General features: G+C 35.4%; 1 protein-coding gene across 1 annotated transcript in view; it reads left to right on the plus strand.

The window, feature by feature from the left end:
- Positions 1 to 17121, plus strand: part of CNTN5 (contactin 5) — a 566822-nt gene extending 549701 nt beyond the window's left edge. Inside the window, exons 19-20 of the mRNA XM_074214040.1 lie at positions 8160 to 8328; positions 14045 to 17121. Of these exons, the coding sequence (XP_074070141.1) occupies positions 8160 to 8328; positions 14045 to 14145 (270 nt within the window). The 3' untranslated portion in view covers positions 14146 to 17121. The remainder of the gene's footprint in view (positions 1 to 8159; positions 8329 to 14044) is intronic.
- Positions 17122 to 17909: the final 788 nt, after the last annotated feature.

Below are 17909 nucleotides of genomic sequence, written 5' to 3' on the forward strand. Positions count from 1 at the left end.
TTAAGTGGTTTGCCCAAGGCCACACAGCTAGGTAATTATTAAGTGTCTGAGACCGGATTTGAACCCAGGTACTCCTGACTCCAAGGCCGGTGCTTTATCTACAATGCCACCTAGCCGCCCCTCATTTCTTCTAAAGAAGCTTGCACTTTGCTATTTCCTTGTCTTAGCTCTCAGTGGCAACTCTCTTCCCCTAATTATCTGGAGCCTATTTATAAAAGCACTTCTTTATCATGCTCAGATGAGCAAACTAGAGAAGTCCAAAGCTTCATTCCTCTTGGTTGAATGACCTCCTCTCCTTCTTCACTTTTAGTCACCAAATCATCCCTTTAAAGGTTCTCATTTCCTTTTTTTAAAATTTTTGTTTATTTAAGGCAATGGGGTTAAATGACTTGCCCAAGGTCACACAGCTAGGCAATTATTGTTTGAGGTCAAATTTGATCTCAGGTCCTCCTGACTCCAGAACCCATGCTCTATCCACAGTGCCACCTAGCTGCCCCAAGGTTCTCATTTCTTAAGATTATAAAGCTAGAGGAGATTATAGAGCAAGATTTCATTGTTACTGAAGAGAACATATATTAAGACATTTTAAAGAAAAATTTGATAGGTAACAGCAAATTATTATTGGGGCCACTTTCAGTAACTTAGAATAATCCAATATGTATCAAATACTAGGTTTTAGTTTTCATACTGACTTGTCAATAGAAAAGGAGTTTGATCAGTCCAACTTCATCTGAAAAAAGCCTTTATCTATAATGTCAAATTAGTATTTCAATGTTCAAGAAAGCAAATAAACCAAAGATTTGAAGGTGTAGAGTAGGAGAAATAAACGAAGACCATGGAAATAAGGACGGAATTAAGAACTAAGTTAAACAGTATCAGGGTTGGAAGAAATTTCACCTTAGAAATCATCTAACCCAACACATACTTGAAAAGGCATTCCAAGAAAGCCATACAGTCTCAAATTTTAAAGACCTCAATGATGAAGAATTCACACTAACCTGAGATAATGCTCTACTCTACTTTTAGATAAACTGTCAGAAAATGTTTCTTTACATCTGATTTTTAGATTAAAATAAAAATTCATCAGGGTAATAGAGGGGTCTAGGATCTTGAGGCATTCAAAAAAAGATTTCATGTAGATACTGTTTCAGTGTAGCTAGGTGGTATCAGTAGATAGAACATCAGACTCGAAGTCAAGAAGTTCTGAGTTCAATTTGGCCTCAAACACTTACCATCTATGTGACACTAAGCAAGTCACTTTACCCCTATTGGCCTCAACTGGAAACGCTACAGAAGGAAATGGCAAACTACTACAGTAACTTTGCCAAGAAAATCCCATCAACAAAGTCCATAGGGTCAAATGCAGTTGAACAAGACTAAACAACTGAACAATAAGTTGTTGTTTCAACAGATTTGTTTCAACAGGGGATTTAAAGGAGTGTAGATGAGATGGGAGTATATTACAGGCATGAGGATCAACCACTGCAAACAGTCTTGGGCTATCAAGTATCATGTGTGAGGAATAGTAAGCATACTAAGTCAAACAGTAAGTTTGACTGAATCATAGATTATTCAAAGTGAAGTAATGTATGTAATAAAATTAGAATAGCAATTTGGGACTGGCTTGGGATAAGTTTCCAAAGCTACTATAAACAGAAGAGTTTTATTTGATCCTGGAGACAATAGGTAACCATTGGAATTTACTGACTAGAAGAATGACATGGTAAGATTTGCACTTTAGGAAAATCACTTTGGCATTCATGTGAAAGAGATTTTTCCTCTACTCTATATCACTTTACTCTTGTAAATCACTTGTATGCAAGCAACTCATATTTATATAGTTCTTTACTGTTTTCAAAGTATTTTATAAAAATTATCTCACTTAATACTCCTAACAGTCTTGTAAGATAACTAGTATAAGCATTATAATTTAGTCATCACAATAATCTTGTGAGTTGGATAATATAAAATATTATTATTCTCATTTATTAGGTAAGGAAATTGAAGCTCGGGAGTTCAAATAACTTATCTGAGCTCACATTCTGAGACTTAATCCAGATTTTCTAATTACAAATACAAGCTCCTTTCTACTGTACCATATTAATTCCCTTACAGATTCCTAGACTTGAAAGACATCTTGGAGTTCATCTCCTTGACCAGTGATGAATCCCCTTTTATGTATGATGTACAATAAAAATGCTTTTTTACAAATGTATACTGACTTGACAATAAGGTAAAAATTGACCTAAAGACATCTCCTATGAGCTGAAAGAGTTAAGATATTTTCATGAAATGAGGAATTTATTCCAGCGGTGGGATCAAGCCTATTTTTAAAAGTACAATGTTTATATACTTGATTTCTAATATAAACTCATTTACAAAATCTTATGCAGGATAGAGAAAGATTATGAACAGTATTGCCTCTTAAAATCTTGAGAAACAATGAAGGAAAAATAAATTTATTGAAAGTTTGGTATGAGACCCAATTAACCCTTATCAGCCATAGGATCATATGTTTAGAGCAGGAAGGGACCTTAGAAGTCATAGAATCCAACTCCCTCATTAAACAAATGCGGAATCAGAAACACAGAGTTCAAATAATTCACTCATGCTTATATAGCTAATATCTGAGGCAAAATCTGAACTTGTCTTCTTGACTCTAAGTTTAGCACTTTGCTGTTCCCCCCCGGCTGCCTTCAACACAGAACATTAAAGGATCAAACTGAAAGCAGATAATAAAGTAGGGAACGATCCCCCAACATGTTGGAAATGATAAACCAGACCCAAAAGATGGGAACACATAAATGTGAAAAGCAGTCAGAGTCACATATGATGGCAAAACATGGATTGTGAATTGCATTGTTGGAGAGAAAAGTTCACATCATTGCAATCACAGATCCATCTGAGAATTTGAAAATTCTTCAATAATACTGTGGCCCTAAATTGTAGAATACCAAAATTGCTGAGAAACTGAAATTGTGAGTCATCCACAATGAAATTATTAACATGATGGGCAAAAATGAGCAGCAGCATTTTACCAACAATAAATTACATCAACAAAAACTACAGACAAAAAATACATTGAGGAGAAATATATCTGGAAAGCAATTAGTCCCATAGCAAAAATGAGGGTTAGCAGATGGTAAAATGAATAGATAGTTCATTATTTACCACATTAGGTTAAGACACCTAGACAAAAACTCCTAGCATGTTGAATGGTCTCTATTTGGGGGATTAGGAGAGGATACAGACAAGAATGACACAAGATACTGGATAGGTTGTGATCTGCACAGATGGAGTATCCTTATCTATCATATTTCTTCTTCGTTCCTTTATACAATGCCCCCTACACCAGAAGTTCAGTCTCCCTTTACAGAATCTCAAGCTTTATTCTAAGCTATTGTCTATGCCATCCCCAAAATAAAATCTATTCCAATTTCTAGAGTTGTTAATGCCTTCCTTTCATAAATTGCTCTGTTACTACTTTGTATATATTTTTCTATTTTTCATTATTATAAGCTGACCTGTTGGTCCATACTATTTTCCCTTGAAACTAAATGGCACAATAAAAAATAGAGCTGGGTCTAGTGTCAGAAAGACTTGAGGTGAAACCAAGCCTCAAACACCCACTAACTGTGACCCTCAGCAAATCATTTAACTATTTGACTAAATTTATTCATCTGTAAAATGGGTTGTTAAGAAGATTAATTGAGACATTTGTAAAGTGCTTAAGATGTGTTTAATTCATTTCCTCTTCTCCACAATCAATTTACAATTAAAAATTTATGAAGCTAAAATTCCCTAGCAAGACAATATTTTAAAAAACATATTTCTAGAGAGCAGCTAGATGGGGCAGTGAATAGAGCACTGGCCCTGGATTCAGTAAGACTTGAATCCAAATCCATCTCCAGACACTTAGTAATTACCTAACCATGTGAACTTCGACAAGTCACTTAACCCATTGCCTTGCAAAATACACACACACACACACACACACACACACATACACACACAAACACATATATATTTCATACTAGTCATGTTGTGAAAGAGAAATTAGATGTAAAGGGAAAAAAAACATGAGAAAGAAAAAAAAAGCAAGCTTTAAAAAGTGAAAATAGTAGGCTTTGAATTTAGACTTCATAGTTTTGGTTTTTTCCTAGATGTGGATGGCATTTTCCATCACAAGTCTTTTAGAATTGGCTTTGATCACTAAATTGCTAAGAGGAGTGAAGTCCATCCTAGTTGATAATCACAGGATGTTGCTGTTAATGCAAACAATGTTCTCCTGGTTCACGCAAGTTTTTCCAGAATTTTCGGAAGTCCTCCTCTTCATGATTTCTTTTTTTTTCACCATCATCATCATTTATTTTATTTAATATTTATTCTCATTTTGTACAAATAATGTTTTTATACATTAATAAAATATTCTTGTTTAAGAGTAAATGAAATACCCTTCCCCCATAAATATAGACTTGCTTGAGTGATAAAGGGGAGAGAAAAAATTAAAATTAAAAAAAATAATAGTAATAATTGTAGGTATGGCCAGGTGGTACAAGGGATGGAGCACCAGCCCTGGAGCCATGAGCCAGGACTCAGGGGAAGCATGGAGATTTGAGGAGAAGGGGAAAATATGAGGGACTTGATGAACTGCATGTATTCCTGCATAGAAAAATAACGCTGATAATACTCATATGAACCTTCTCAGTTAATAGAGCAGGTAGAGGGAGCTCTTCATGATTTCTTACAGAACAATAGTACTCCATCACATTCACATACCCAACTTATTCACCCACTCCCCAATTGATGGATATCTCCTCAATTTCCAATTCTTTACCAGCACAAAAAAGAGCTGCTATAAATATTTTTTACAAATGGGCCTTTTCCCCTTTTAATGATCTCTTTGGGATATAGACCTAACAGTGATATTGTTGGATGAAAGGGTTTTATTGCTCTTTTGTTCCAAATTGCTCTCCAGGATGGGTGGCTCAGTTCACAACTCCACCAACAATACATTAGTGCAAGACAACTTTTTGTTCTGCTTTAAGAAGTTCTGCACTTCTGCCTTCAGCATATCTGAAGAATGGCTTGGATTTAAGGGTCTTCCTCTCTTGTTGCCATTGAGGAAACAATCAAATCAATTCAGTCAATGACTATCAAGTATCTGCTATGTGTATATGGCTTTGGACACTGTTCCTTAGCCCCTCCCCCCCAGTCAGAAGAGGGATTTAGTGCTATCAAGAGCCAATGCTGAACAAGTTCCACTGTTGAAATCCTCCTTAAATAAAGGTTCAGAGAAGAAGATTGTGAATGAAAAATAAGTTACTGATCATTTAGAATAAATATTAAGAAAAAAGTAGACTTCAAGATTTTTAGAACAGCATTATTTGAAAAAGAAAAAGATTAAGAGTAACCAAAATAAATATCAAAAAAAGAACTGGTTAAATAAATTGTGATGTATTCATGTAGTAGAATACTATAATTAAAGTAAGTCTAATCAGTATGTACAATATAAAAAAAAAACCCAGAAAGATCTTTATGAAGCAATGTGAAATCTTAAAAAAAAAAAAGACCTTTCCCATGAATGGGAAAGAATTAACAAAGAATCCTAATACAAAGAGAAAAGTTATGCTAGTATATGCATTAAAATTAAATTTTCAGCAGCATCAGATTTTCATCACCCTATTCTGGCTTTTCTTGGTAAAGATACTTTCGGTTTGCCATTTCCTTCTCCAGCTCATTTCACAGATGAGGAAACTGAGACAAACAAGGTCAAATAACTTTCCCAGGAACGCACAGCTAATATGTGTCTGTAACCAGATTTAAAATCAGGATGATGAGTCTGCCTCATCCAAGCCTGGCACTGCACCACCTACCTTCCCCTTTGAAACAATTTTCTTTAAATGTAAATGATTATAAGGCACACTTAATTATTTTACGCTTAATATTATACTTATACATTTTTAGGGATGATTTTGTTTTAAAGAACCAGGGAGCTAGGCTAGGTGGCATAGTGGATAGAGCACCAGCCCCGAATCAGACCTCAGACACTTAATAATTGCCTAACTGTGTGACCTTGGGTAAGTCACTTAAACCCATTGCCTTATAAATAAAATTAAAAACAAACAAGCAAAAAGAACCGGGAAGCCAAGGAGAAAGGCAGATTGATAAAGGGGGAAAACACTGGCTCTGGGTCAGAGGACAGTTTCAAATTCTGCCTCTGTTGTCACTACTTGTGTGACTTCTTGGGGCCTCAGTATCTTCATCTATTAAATGAAATGGTTGGACTCTCAATTTCCGAAGTCATTCCAACTCTCCTGCCAGTTGAGAAGGCCACAGGTGGGAGGGGGTGTCTGAAGTCAAACTAGAATCAGAACCAGAAATTACAACAAAGCTTGAGAAGGGATTAGGGGAGATTTAAGATCCAGGACTCATCTCAATTTTCCTCCCTTGGTTACTTTTCATATAGACTCTATGAGGTTGTCTACCCCCAGTGCCTTCTCAGGTCCCTTCACCTGGTAAACCCACATCCACTGAACTCATTATTCTCCTTAGCCATAGGCAGACCTAAGCCAAAAAAAAAAAAAAAATTAAAAAGCTATTTCTTCTCCAGGGTAGGATAGGATAGAAAGAAAAGCTTTCCATAATAAAAATTGCTATTTGTTGTGGAGAAACACTTCCTCAGTAAGAAGCCTTTTTCCCCCTTCAAGCTTTTAAGGTAACCTCCTACTATTACTCAGATAAAAACTTCAAGTCACATCACTTTTGTGAGAAAAGAATGGTCTGGAGAGAGGGAATAGACTAATTGTCTACTCTTGGTATTTGTTGTCTATAATCAACTGCAAATTGCTTTTGAAAGAAAGCTATTTGGAGGGCCTATTCAGCCAGCTAAAACTTTTCCAAGTGTTAAGGATGGGGAGGGAGGAAGGCAGTGACAGTCATAAGGGGATAGAAGGTATTGTTGGCTCCTTTGGGGAGGACCATAAGGTTCTCCACTGACCTCACTCCAATCTCAGCTCCAAGGGAAAAATGAGAAATGTAATTTTCTTCAGGATTTCTTAATAACCATAGTGTGGGGTTATTGGGGAGAGCAGATTGGAGAGAGGAGAAGAGGAAAAAAGGGAAAAGGTGAGATTCCAGTGAAAAATTGTCTCATTTTGTTAAAAAAAAATTAGCACTACTTTAAAAATTGTCAAAATAAAACCAAATTTTGTTTTTTAAATTATGCTATTATATCATCTTATACTTCTCAGAAAGACTCAAGCCCCCACACTGTCACACATTATTTGCACATACTGTCCTCAGAACCTGGAGTGCCCTCTTCTCTGCACCTCAGCCTCTTGGAGCTCCTCTCTCCCTTCAACACTTAGCTCCAGTGACTGACTGTGCTGGGTCTTTCTGGATCCCCACTTCTTAGTGTTCTCCCCTTTTCATCTAAATGACTTTGTATACATTTTGCATTTATGTTGTGCGCATTTTATCTCCTCTGACCCCCACCCCAGGATTTAAATTCCTCTCATTCCCAACCCTTCACAACCTGATGCACTCCCACTTCAATCTTCTTAAGCCTTAGTCCCCTCCCCCTGCTGACAACTTCCTCCATGAACTCCTGACATTGTACTCCTAGCTCTGTCTATAAAAAGACAGTCCATCTGTCTGTGTATTTTCACCGGCTGTCCCCCATGCCTGGAATTCTCTGCTTCCTCATATCTGTCTTCTGGCTCGGTTTCCTTCAAGTCCCTGCTAAAATCACACTTTCTGCAAGAAGCCATTAATGCTCAAATTCCCCTTATTGCTCAAATCTTCCCTTCTTCATAATCCCAAATTTGGTCTGTATCTAAATTGTTTATATAATTTCTCTCCATTAGACTTTGAACTTGATGAGAGAGTAGGGACTTACTTGAATTGGTTGTTTCATTTATTTTCTTTGGATCCACAATACCTAACAATAGACTCAGGTACTTAGTACATAATAGATTTATATATATTAGAAACCATCAGGAACAGCCTCCTCATTTTGCAGATGAGGAAACTAAGGCTGAGAGAGAGATTTAAGTGACTTACACAGCTTGAGTTTTTGAGACAGAATTTTGAGGCAGTACTTTATCCACTGAACCACCCCTGCCTCTAGGCATTGAAACTTATGTTTACATTTACAGGTATTTTATAGGCAAGAAGGCCACAGCAACAGTCAGGTCATTGAAACACAGAAAACCCAAGCAGTGGTCCTTCTTCCAGATGTTGGGGTTTATATCATTGAAGTTCGGGCATTCAGTGAAGGAGGTGATGGAACAGCTAGCTCCCAAATCAGAGTACCATCATATTCAGGTAAGTACTACTCTTAGTTCTCAGAGCTCATATTGTCATTCACTCTTCTAAGCTAATATATTCTCAAGTAAGCTGTTTTATACTTCTGCTTTTTTGTTTTGATCTGTGCAAAACTTGTCAGAGTTAGCCTGAGTATTTGCTCCTGGCTATAGCTGCCAATAATATTATTAATATAAAAGTGGCAATGTTTAATCTGGAAATTAGATTAAGGAAAATATAGTTGGCTCCAAATATTTGAAAGGCTGTCATGTGAGTGATTAGAGCTATTTGCTATAGCTCCAGAGGGCATTAACTAGATCCAATGTATAGAAATTTCAGGAAGTCCAGTGTTGACTTAATATCATTAATATCATTCAATTCAGCAAACATTTACTACTCTGTTGCATACAAATTTAATTCAAGGTACTCTACTAGATGTTGTGGCTAGGAAAACTAAAACTAAACATTTCTTTCCTTCAAGTGGCTGACTTTCTAGGATAGAGGAAGGAGGTTACAACATGGGCACACATACATGAATACAAAGCACAGACAAAGTAATTCAAATTTAATTCCAAAGAAAGAGAAAATTAAAGGAGGAATAGGAGTTAGATGAGGAAAGGTCTTATAGAGAAGATGCCACCTAATCTATAAGTTTTACTGGAAATTAGGGATTCCAAAAGATCAATGTAAAAAGTTTGTGCTTTTCAGAGTTGAAGGTGAAAAAACAAAAAAAAAAAAACATAGAGAACAGAAATGGAATATTGTGTCATTCTGTCAACTAACATTTATTAAGCGTCTTCTAGCTCCTCCTCTTATATACAGGGAAACATCGTAGGCCATGGAAAGGAAAGTTGGTTAGTAAAATAATATTATGAAATAAAGTTATAGAGTTAAGTGGGATTCAGATTATTGGAGAACATTAAATGCTAAGTCAGTTTTCCTAAGAAATAACTTCCAAATGATTAGAGCTGCTCAAAAGGTGATAGGTTGATTTTAAAACTGGAAGGTTACCAGATCAAATCCCCTCATTTTACAGATGAAGAAATAGAGATATAAAGTGGTTGGGTGACTTTCCAAGTGCCCCAAGCTAATAAATGTCTATAGCATTCTTTTCTTTTGAAATACCTAATAAGCAAGTGAGTTCACCTTTATAAGAGGTGTACAGGGATGTGACATGAAAGAGGGATGTTTTAAGGCTAGCCACTTTTGACATCCTTTTCTGCCCTGAGATTCTGCAGTTCTGGGATTCTAAGGAATATTTGGAAAAGTCCCATAGCTGATACTTTTCTCATATTTTGAAAGGTATAGAATTCTATCTTGCAGAACAAAATTTTTGTCAGTATTACAATCACCACTCCTAGCTCTAATGTTATTTTATGGCCTCAAGATAATTTTAGTACTTTAGTTTAGGTCATCAGCATGCCCCATTCTCCAGGTCAGATACTCTTAGCACACTATGTTTGCTCACATACTGAGCATTCTACAGCATGGCTAGGTAAGGTAAATGATGAAATCTTCCTCTATTGTAAGTCTTAAGTCTTTTCTGATCTGGAATCTTTCCAGTTTTTCCTCAAAAATGTGGACTCCCATAACATCTTAGATCAGCTTAGAAGCATGAAATTTTAGAGCTGGATGGGACTTTAGAGATGTGATAGTATAATTGCCTCATTTAACAGATGCTAAGTGATTCGACAAGATAGTTAGTGGCAAAGCTGAGACTAGAACCCCGATTTCCTGGAAAGTGTCAACGGCTCCCTATTGCCTCTAAAATAAAATTCCAACTGTTATGATCATCTTTTTCAGCCCTTCCCAATCTGACTGATCTCCCTTTCCATGCTTATTTCACTTTGCACACTTCAGGTACTCTCAGTTGCAGCCAAATTGTCCTAAGCACTCTTACTACCATATGACATTCCATTTCTCACCTGGGTGCCTTTCCATGGGTTGAACAATATACCTAAAATGAGTCCTGCCTCAACTTTACTTTTTTAGAATTCTCACCTTTTCTCAAGACTTACTTCAGGGCCTCCCTTCTAAACAAAGCCTACCCTGATCCCTCTGGTGTTAGTGTTTCCTGGTTCCCAAAAATATGTTTTATTTATTTAATTATTTAACTATGATTTCACCAATAGAAGAGAAGTTTCTTAAGTGAATTTTCATTCCATTTTTGTACCCCCCCCATGCTTAACACAACATTTTGCATGGTTTTGAATTTCTTTGTTTGGACTAGGCCTATGATCTCTTTCATCATTGTTGGAAAGTCAGCAGCTAAGTGGCACAGTTGATAGAGCACTAGCCTTGGAGTCAAGAAGATGGAAATTTGAATCCAGCCTTAGACAGGTGACCCTTACTAGCTTTGTGACCTTGGACAAGTCATGTAATCCTGATTGCCTCACATCCAGGGTCATCTCCAGTCATCCTGATTTCATACCTGGCTAATGGACCCAGATGACAATGGAGGAGAAAGTGAGGCTGTTGATTTAGCACAGTCCCCCCCACTCAATTCCAATTCATGAGTTTGTCATGGCATCACCTACCTGATGTCATGGTCTTCTTCTAGAATGAAGGAAAAACATCAATGATGAAAATGATCTCTACAAAGGCACATATGCAAATTATCATCACAGATGCTACTTGGAACACTGAGAAGTCAGCTGATTTCTCTAGGGTCATATAGTTTACCTGATGGTCTTCATGACTCCCAGGTCAGCTCTTTATCAGCCATGCCTTTTATGGAGTGGGCGCTTAATCTAGACACTGGATATTTACCTCTGTCTATTCTCTATCCTCCATTTACACACCTTATATGTGAGGGAAAGAGGATTGTTTACATAGATGTATATGTAGCTATATGTCTGCATACACATATGTCTATATAAATTGTGTGTATCTATACAAGGATATATATATATATCTGATATATACATATATGTAGGCACACTCACTTTTTGACTTTCAGAGAGATAAAAATATTTTTAAATAATTACATGAAATAATCCACTAAAGGCCTCACCAGTGCCAAATATAGGTGATAATGATTTCATATTTCTCATGTATTAAGTTTTTGAAAAAAGAAAGAAAAATATTTTATTTTCTGCATTTTCCTTTTATCTACTATTAGTCAAACTATTCACAACATCACAATCCTTACCATAATTGAAACAAATATAACATTTCTTTACTATTTTAATTAATGATATTTCAAATAAAAGTAGCTTCTCAGATTTCCACAAGTTAAATAAAGGAAAGGATTGCATCTAAAAATAAATCAAAACTATGTGAGTTCAATTAAAGTCTTAACCAAATCCTATAAACTTCAGCTAGTCTGTTAGCTTTATGATTGTTAGAGGAAGCATGTATAAATCAGATTTGAGGGCTTAGACTGATTTTAACTAAGTCCAGTGACTGCCCCAGAATGCATGTAAGTTAAAAAAACATTCCTGATGTTGAAATCTTGTTAAAAACTACTTTTCCTGAAGGGATGGATTTTGCAAAATTTGATTTGGAAATCTAGCATTTAAATGATTGCACTGGAGAATTCCATTCCTTCAAGCATCCAAGTAACTATTATCCACCAAATTGATTGCTTGACTGAATTGGCTAAATTATCTAGATATTTTGACAACTCTTATTTTTTCTAATTCTTGAACACTGCTGTCATAAATACATTTTTAATTGAAATTAGGATTTTTCAATAATATTTTCTTTTCACTCAATTACATGTAAAAACAATTTTTAACATTTGTTTTATTGTGTTTTTTTAAGTTCTGAGCTCCAAATTCTATCCTTCCCTTCTCTCTCTCCCCACCTCTTTGAGACAGTAAACAATCTGATATAGATAATATATATGCAATTATATAAAACATTTAGGATATTGTTAATGTGTACATTTTTCTCTTGGTTCTTTCACTCAGCATCAGATCCTGTGACTCATTCCATGCTTCCCTAGAATCCGACCATTTATGATTTCTTATGGAACAATAATATTCCATAGTATTCATGTACCATAACTTGTTTAGCCATTCCCCAATTGATGGACATTATTCTTTGGTACTTTGTACAGCCTGTCTCCCTAACCCAGAATGTCCTCCTTCCTCATTTCATCTCTTAGAATGCTTGGTTTCTTCCTTTAATGCTTAATTCAAGTGTTATCCTATGTGAAACTTTTCCTGATTCTGACTAATAATAACTTATCAGTGCCCTCTCTCTGTGTTCATGCCATACCATATTTGCTTCTCGTATATATTGTATGCCTTAGTATTTTGTAAGCTATTTAACAATGGAGACTGGATTTTTTTTTGGTCAATTTTTATTCCCAATGTGTTCCATAGTATATTTCATAAAGCAAATGATTAGTAAGTGGTTGTTGAAGTAATTGGATATTTCCAAATTATTTCAGTGTTTTTTTTTTATAAATCAGGTCTCAATGGCCTCTGGAACATTCTTTTTCATCAGTTATATCTACTAAGGCATAATTTTGTCCCAATTTTTTTCTATTCATAATCTATATCTTATATGTAATAGAATGTGAGCTCCTTGAGGGCAGAAATTATTTTTGTATTCCTTTCTATTCCCAGACCTAGTTCATTGTGAATGTTAAATAAATGCTTATCTCATTCCCCAATTGACAAAAGGTCAAAGGATATGCAAAGGCAATTCTCAGATGAGGAAACCAAAGCTGTCTATAGTCATGTGAAAAATTGCTCAAAATCATTATTGATTAGAGAAATGCAAATTAAAGCATCTCTGAAGTACTACCTCATATCTCTCAGATTGGCCAATATGACTAGAAAGAAAAATGATCAAGGTTGAGGGGATGTGGGAAATCTGAAACATTAATGCATTGTTGATGCAGTTGTGAACTGATCCACCCTTTCTGTGAAAATGTGCATTCCTTTGATGTAGCAATACCACTACTGGGAAGAGATCATGAGAAAAGGATAAAAATCCCACTTGTATAAAAATTATACAAATAGCAGTTCTGTTTGAAATGGCAAAGAATTGGAAATTAAGGGGATGCTTATCAATTGCAGAATGGCTAAACAAATTGTGGTATATGTATGTGATGAAACATTATTGTTCTATAAGAAATCATGAGGGACAGGATTTCAGAAAAGTTGGGAAAGACTTGCACGAACTGATGCTGAATGAGATGAGCAGAACCAGAAGAATATTGTACATATTAACAACAACATGGGATGATGATCAATCTTGACGGACCTGCTCATTCCATCAGTGCAGGTGAACACTGATGGATCTCTGATGGTGAATACCATCTGTATACAGAAAAGGAAATGTGGAATTTATTACATTCAACTTTAAAGCTGTCTTATATATTATGTAATTTTGCTATCTCTAATGTTTTCTTTCTTCCTTTTGGAGGTGTTTCTTCTCTCATAACACATTCAATTTTGATCTATGCATACCATGGATGTAAATGTAAAGCCTATGTAGTATTGCTTTCTTTTGGGGGGGGGGGAGAGGGAGAAATAAAACTGTAAAACTCAAAACCTTGCAAAAATTATTAGTAGAAACTATCATTGTTTGTAATTGGAAAACAAATAAAATATTTATGTAATAAAAAATAAATGCTTGTCGACTGACAAACATGGAGTTTCTCATCACAAAAAGATATCAGAACTGGAATTTCACTCAATGATTTTACTGAATGAAACACCCTTTGCTCCCCATCAAAGTGGCCACAACTTACTCCAGTGATGCCTCTTTGTTTCTGCAGGTGGGAAAATCACAAGTGCTCAGACTTCTCTCCATACCTTCTCCTCTTCATCATCGGTAACTCTGCTCTTGGCTTTGATAGTCCCTTCAACCTCATGGTGAAGATTACAGACTTAACATTAGCTTGATCACACCTGTGAATGGAGCTTTATGTGAGTGAAGAAGCTGGAATGCTGAGCTAAGCTTAAAAACCCTAGAACTACCCATGGTGCACTTAGAGGAGTGTTGGGGGGGAATGTTCCTTATTCATCAGGTTTGCTCTTCAGTTTTGTAAATGTCCTCAAATAGGGGAGGACAATTCTTGGCCCAATAAAAATATGCAGATTGTATGTAATGAACTTTTGTAAGCAAAGGTAATTTCTGTCAAATGTATTCTTTACTTTTTTAATAGGTTTGAATTTGATTTTGTATCTGATGACCCTGAGTATGTGCCATTTGTTGTTAAAGCAGTGGTGTCTAGTACATCTGTATTTTAAAAAGGCCAAAAAAAACCACAACAGAAAAAAGTGAGGATAAATGGTAAAGACTCTGAATCTAGTGTTTCTCATTTTCCCTAAGGCTGGCTGTTGCAATTGACAAACCAGTGGGAGAGAAGAAAAATAGTTCAGTTATGTTGCCCATTACAGGATAAGTACAAGAAATATTTTCTGGAAAAGTATATGATTGCATATTGAAATAGTCAAATTTGTCAATCTGCTATTCTGCAAGCATTCCCAGAGCAAGCTATGAGAGCAGAGTTGGACCCTGACATTAATGCAAGGTAAACTGAAAGGGGACTAAGAAGGGATTGTTTTAAGTGCTATTGTCTTTCATCAAGTACTGTATTATTTAACTGAAAATGAAGTCAAAGTTTATTTTTAATAGCAAAAATATAGCTTAACTTCACAGAAAATGCACATGCTAACAACTATGGACACTAATATGTACTATAGATTCTAACTGGAAAAAATTTAAATGAATATAACATAACCTTTTCTTTTTTCCATCTAATTACCTCCCTTTTGTTTATTTGTTTATTTCTGTGTTCCCTTGATAATTCTTCTCTTGGACAACTAAAATTTATCATGCAAATATAGATGCATATATGTTTTATATGGAAGAAAATAATTTGAATATACCAACTCTATGTAGATTATTTTTAGAAAAACCTGTGCTCCACATGCCAATGATCCAACATGGCAAGATTTCTTGGGTTGTTTCCTAGAGTTCACCCACTTTTTTCCAAACACCAAACAATTTCAATCAACCACTTATTTTTTATTCCCTGATGATGAGAGGGGAAGTAATCTGTATTTGAAAACAACTTTTTTGATATTTCATACATAATGAAAAATGTTCCTTAATATATAATAGGACCACAGAATAACCAGACTTGAGAGTTAGAAGGGACCTCAGCAGTCATCTCATCCAAACCATATAGGAAGACTAGATGAAATTATTGTTTTTGCTTATGGAGTATGATAGATTGGTGCAACTCACACAGAGATTTTTCTGAGTTAGGATTATATCCAAAAATTAACAAGAAGAGAAAATGAGGCTCAATAAATGTGCCAGAGCAGACCTGGGTCAGCTAATGTTTTATAACTGATTGGGATTTGAGGCTCCAAGATGATAGTTTAAGGTATTTTGCCCAATATAAACATGCCCATTCATTTTACATCTCTAAATGAATAATTACAAGGAAGTAGAAAAGGCCCTGATCTTTACTAAGCAACACCAAATAAGAGATCAGTAAAGAATCAGAAAAGAGAGGCTGGGGCAGGAAAAGAATTTGTGTTCTCAAAATTTCTATTGGGGCGGCTAGGTGGCGTCGTGGATAAAGCACCGGCCCTGGAGTCAGGAATATCTGGGTTCAAATCCGGTCTCAGACATTTAATAATTACCTAGCTGTGTTGCCTTGGGCAAGCCACTTAACCCTATTTGCCTTGAAAAAAAACTAAAAAAAAGTTTTTCTATGTATTTTTCCCCCGGAAAAAAAAAAAACAACACCTAATTTCTTTGTGTAAAACAATCATTGTTGTGTTTTGGGCTGAGTTTTTTTTGGGGGGGGAGGGGAGGTTGTTTTCAATCCCAACCAAACAAATTGTCATTTTTAAAAACATGCATGTTAATCAATAGATTCTTGTGGATCAAAGACAAATGGCAAGTTTCATTTTGAGGATCTTTGTGATCAGAGGGCAAAAAGGCTTCCCTGGTGGCCTCCTTTGGGAAAGGTTCCTGCTCATCTAAGGTGGAAAGGAGGACAGGGAAGGGAGATGCATGTAATAACCATCATTTCAATATTTTTGCTTGATGAAGCAAATGGAAAGAGAACCACTCTCTCCTTGGCTGGCAAACCAGGCACTTTTCCACTGTATGAGATAGCTTGCAGGAGCAAATTATGTTTAAGAAACACATATACACATACACCCACCATGCATATGGTAAGAACATACTGATTAAAAAGAGGGCAATAATAATCTTTACCTTAGTGTCAGCTGAATTGAAATTTTTTTCTTTATTTCCCATAGAATAAGTTGCCAGTCTTGGTCAACCAAATACATTCATGGTCAAATTGTTACCAATGAACACTTCTAGAAAAAACATCATGCTCATATATAGATATATATGTATATGTACATATATATATATATATATATATATATATATATATATATATATCAAATTGAGTTTTACATCCATTTATCCAATATAGGGGGCATATGTGATAGATCATACTTACACATGGAACTAAGTTTCTGATGTTCTATTCTTGCAGGGAGCAGTGATTAGATGTTTTTATTCAACATAAACAGAATACGTATTTTGAATTTACAGCCTATGAATAAAACATGTTTTAAATGTTTATGGACTTATGTATTACGTTTGTTACTTTGTAGAAAACAGGACAATGATCCCTATCTTCCTTCCAGCTTCAGTACTGAGCTTTTTCCTGGATAAGATTGTAACAGTGCAGTCTTATGTTACTGAAAGAGACTGTATTTTTGTATAATGTCATATGAGCTGTTGAGAAACTACTCATAGTCAACTGAAACTGTTGAAAGCAAGTGTTTGAATACCAAAATGAAGGTACTATAGAGCCCCATTTCAATCTGTTAGATATATTGTATACAATCTGTATATATATATATATGTATATATATATATATATATATATATATACATACTATATATAATGGTATATACTATGTGGAAGGCACAGTCAAATTATAGTTCTGTGTACTGTTCTTGTAACATTAGATCTTTTTAATAAATAATTCTCTTTTTATTGACTTTTATCTTCTCTCCTGTCAGCTACCTTAAGTGTTATTTCCTCTAAACTGCAACATACACATAAGTGATAAATACATTTTTGGTGACATTTTCACAAAGAAAATGTTGATGTTAGATGGAGAGGCCTTGATCCATACAAGAATCTTTATGTTATTATCATTTTTTACTTATTGGTCCATGTAGTTCTGTCTTACTGCTTTAACTTCAATATTTGAATCATGCCAAAAAATCAAATAGCACAACATATGAACATTCAAGTAGTATCAAAATTTCAATGAGGCAGCTAAGGAGCACCATAGTGTACAGTGTTGGGCCCAGAGTCAGGAAGGCCTGAGTTCAAATGTGACTTCAGATACCACTGGCTGAGTGATCCTGCGCTAGTAACTTCACCTCTATTTGTTTCAGTTTCCTCAACTGTAAAATGAGAATAGTTATAGTGATCATGAGAATCAAATAAGATAATATTTGAAAAGTACTTAGCACAGTTCCTGATACATAGTAGCTCCTATATAAATACTTATTTCTTTCCTTCCTTTCCCTCTTTCCTAATAAAGGAATTTGTAGCTCAGCTTTTCCTCTCATCTCATTAGTCA

This window comes from Macrotis lagotis, chromosome 1 (genome assembly GCF_037893015.1).
Source record: "Macrotis lagotis isolate mMagLag1 chromosome 1, bilby.v1.9.chrom.fasta, whole genome shotgun sequence".
NCBI lineage: Eukaryota > Metazoa > Chordata > Mammalia > Peramelemorphia > Peramelidae > Macrotis > Macrotis lagotis.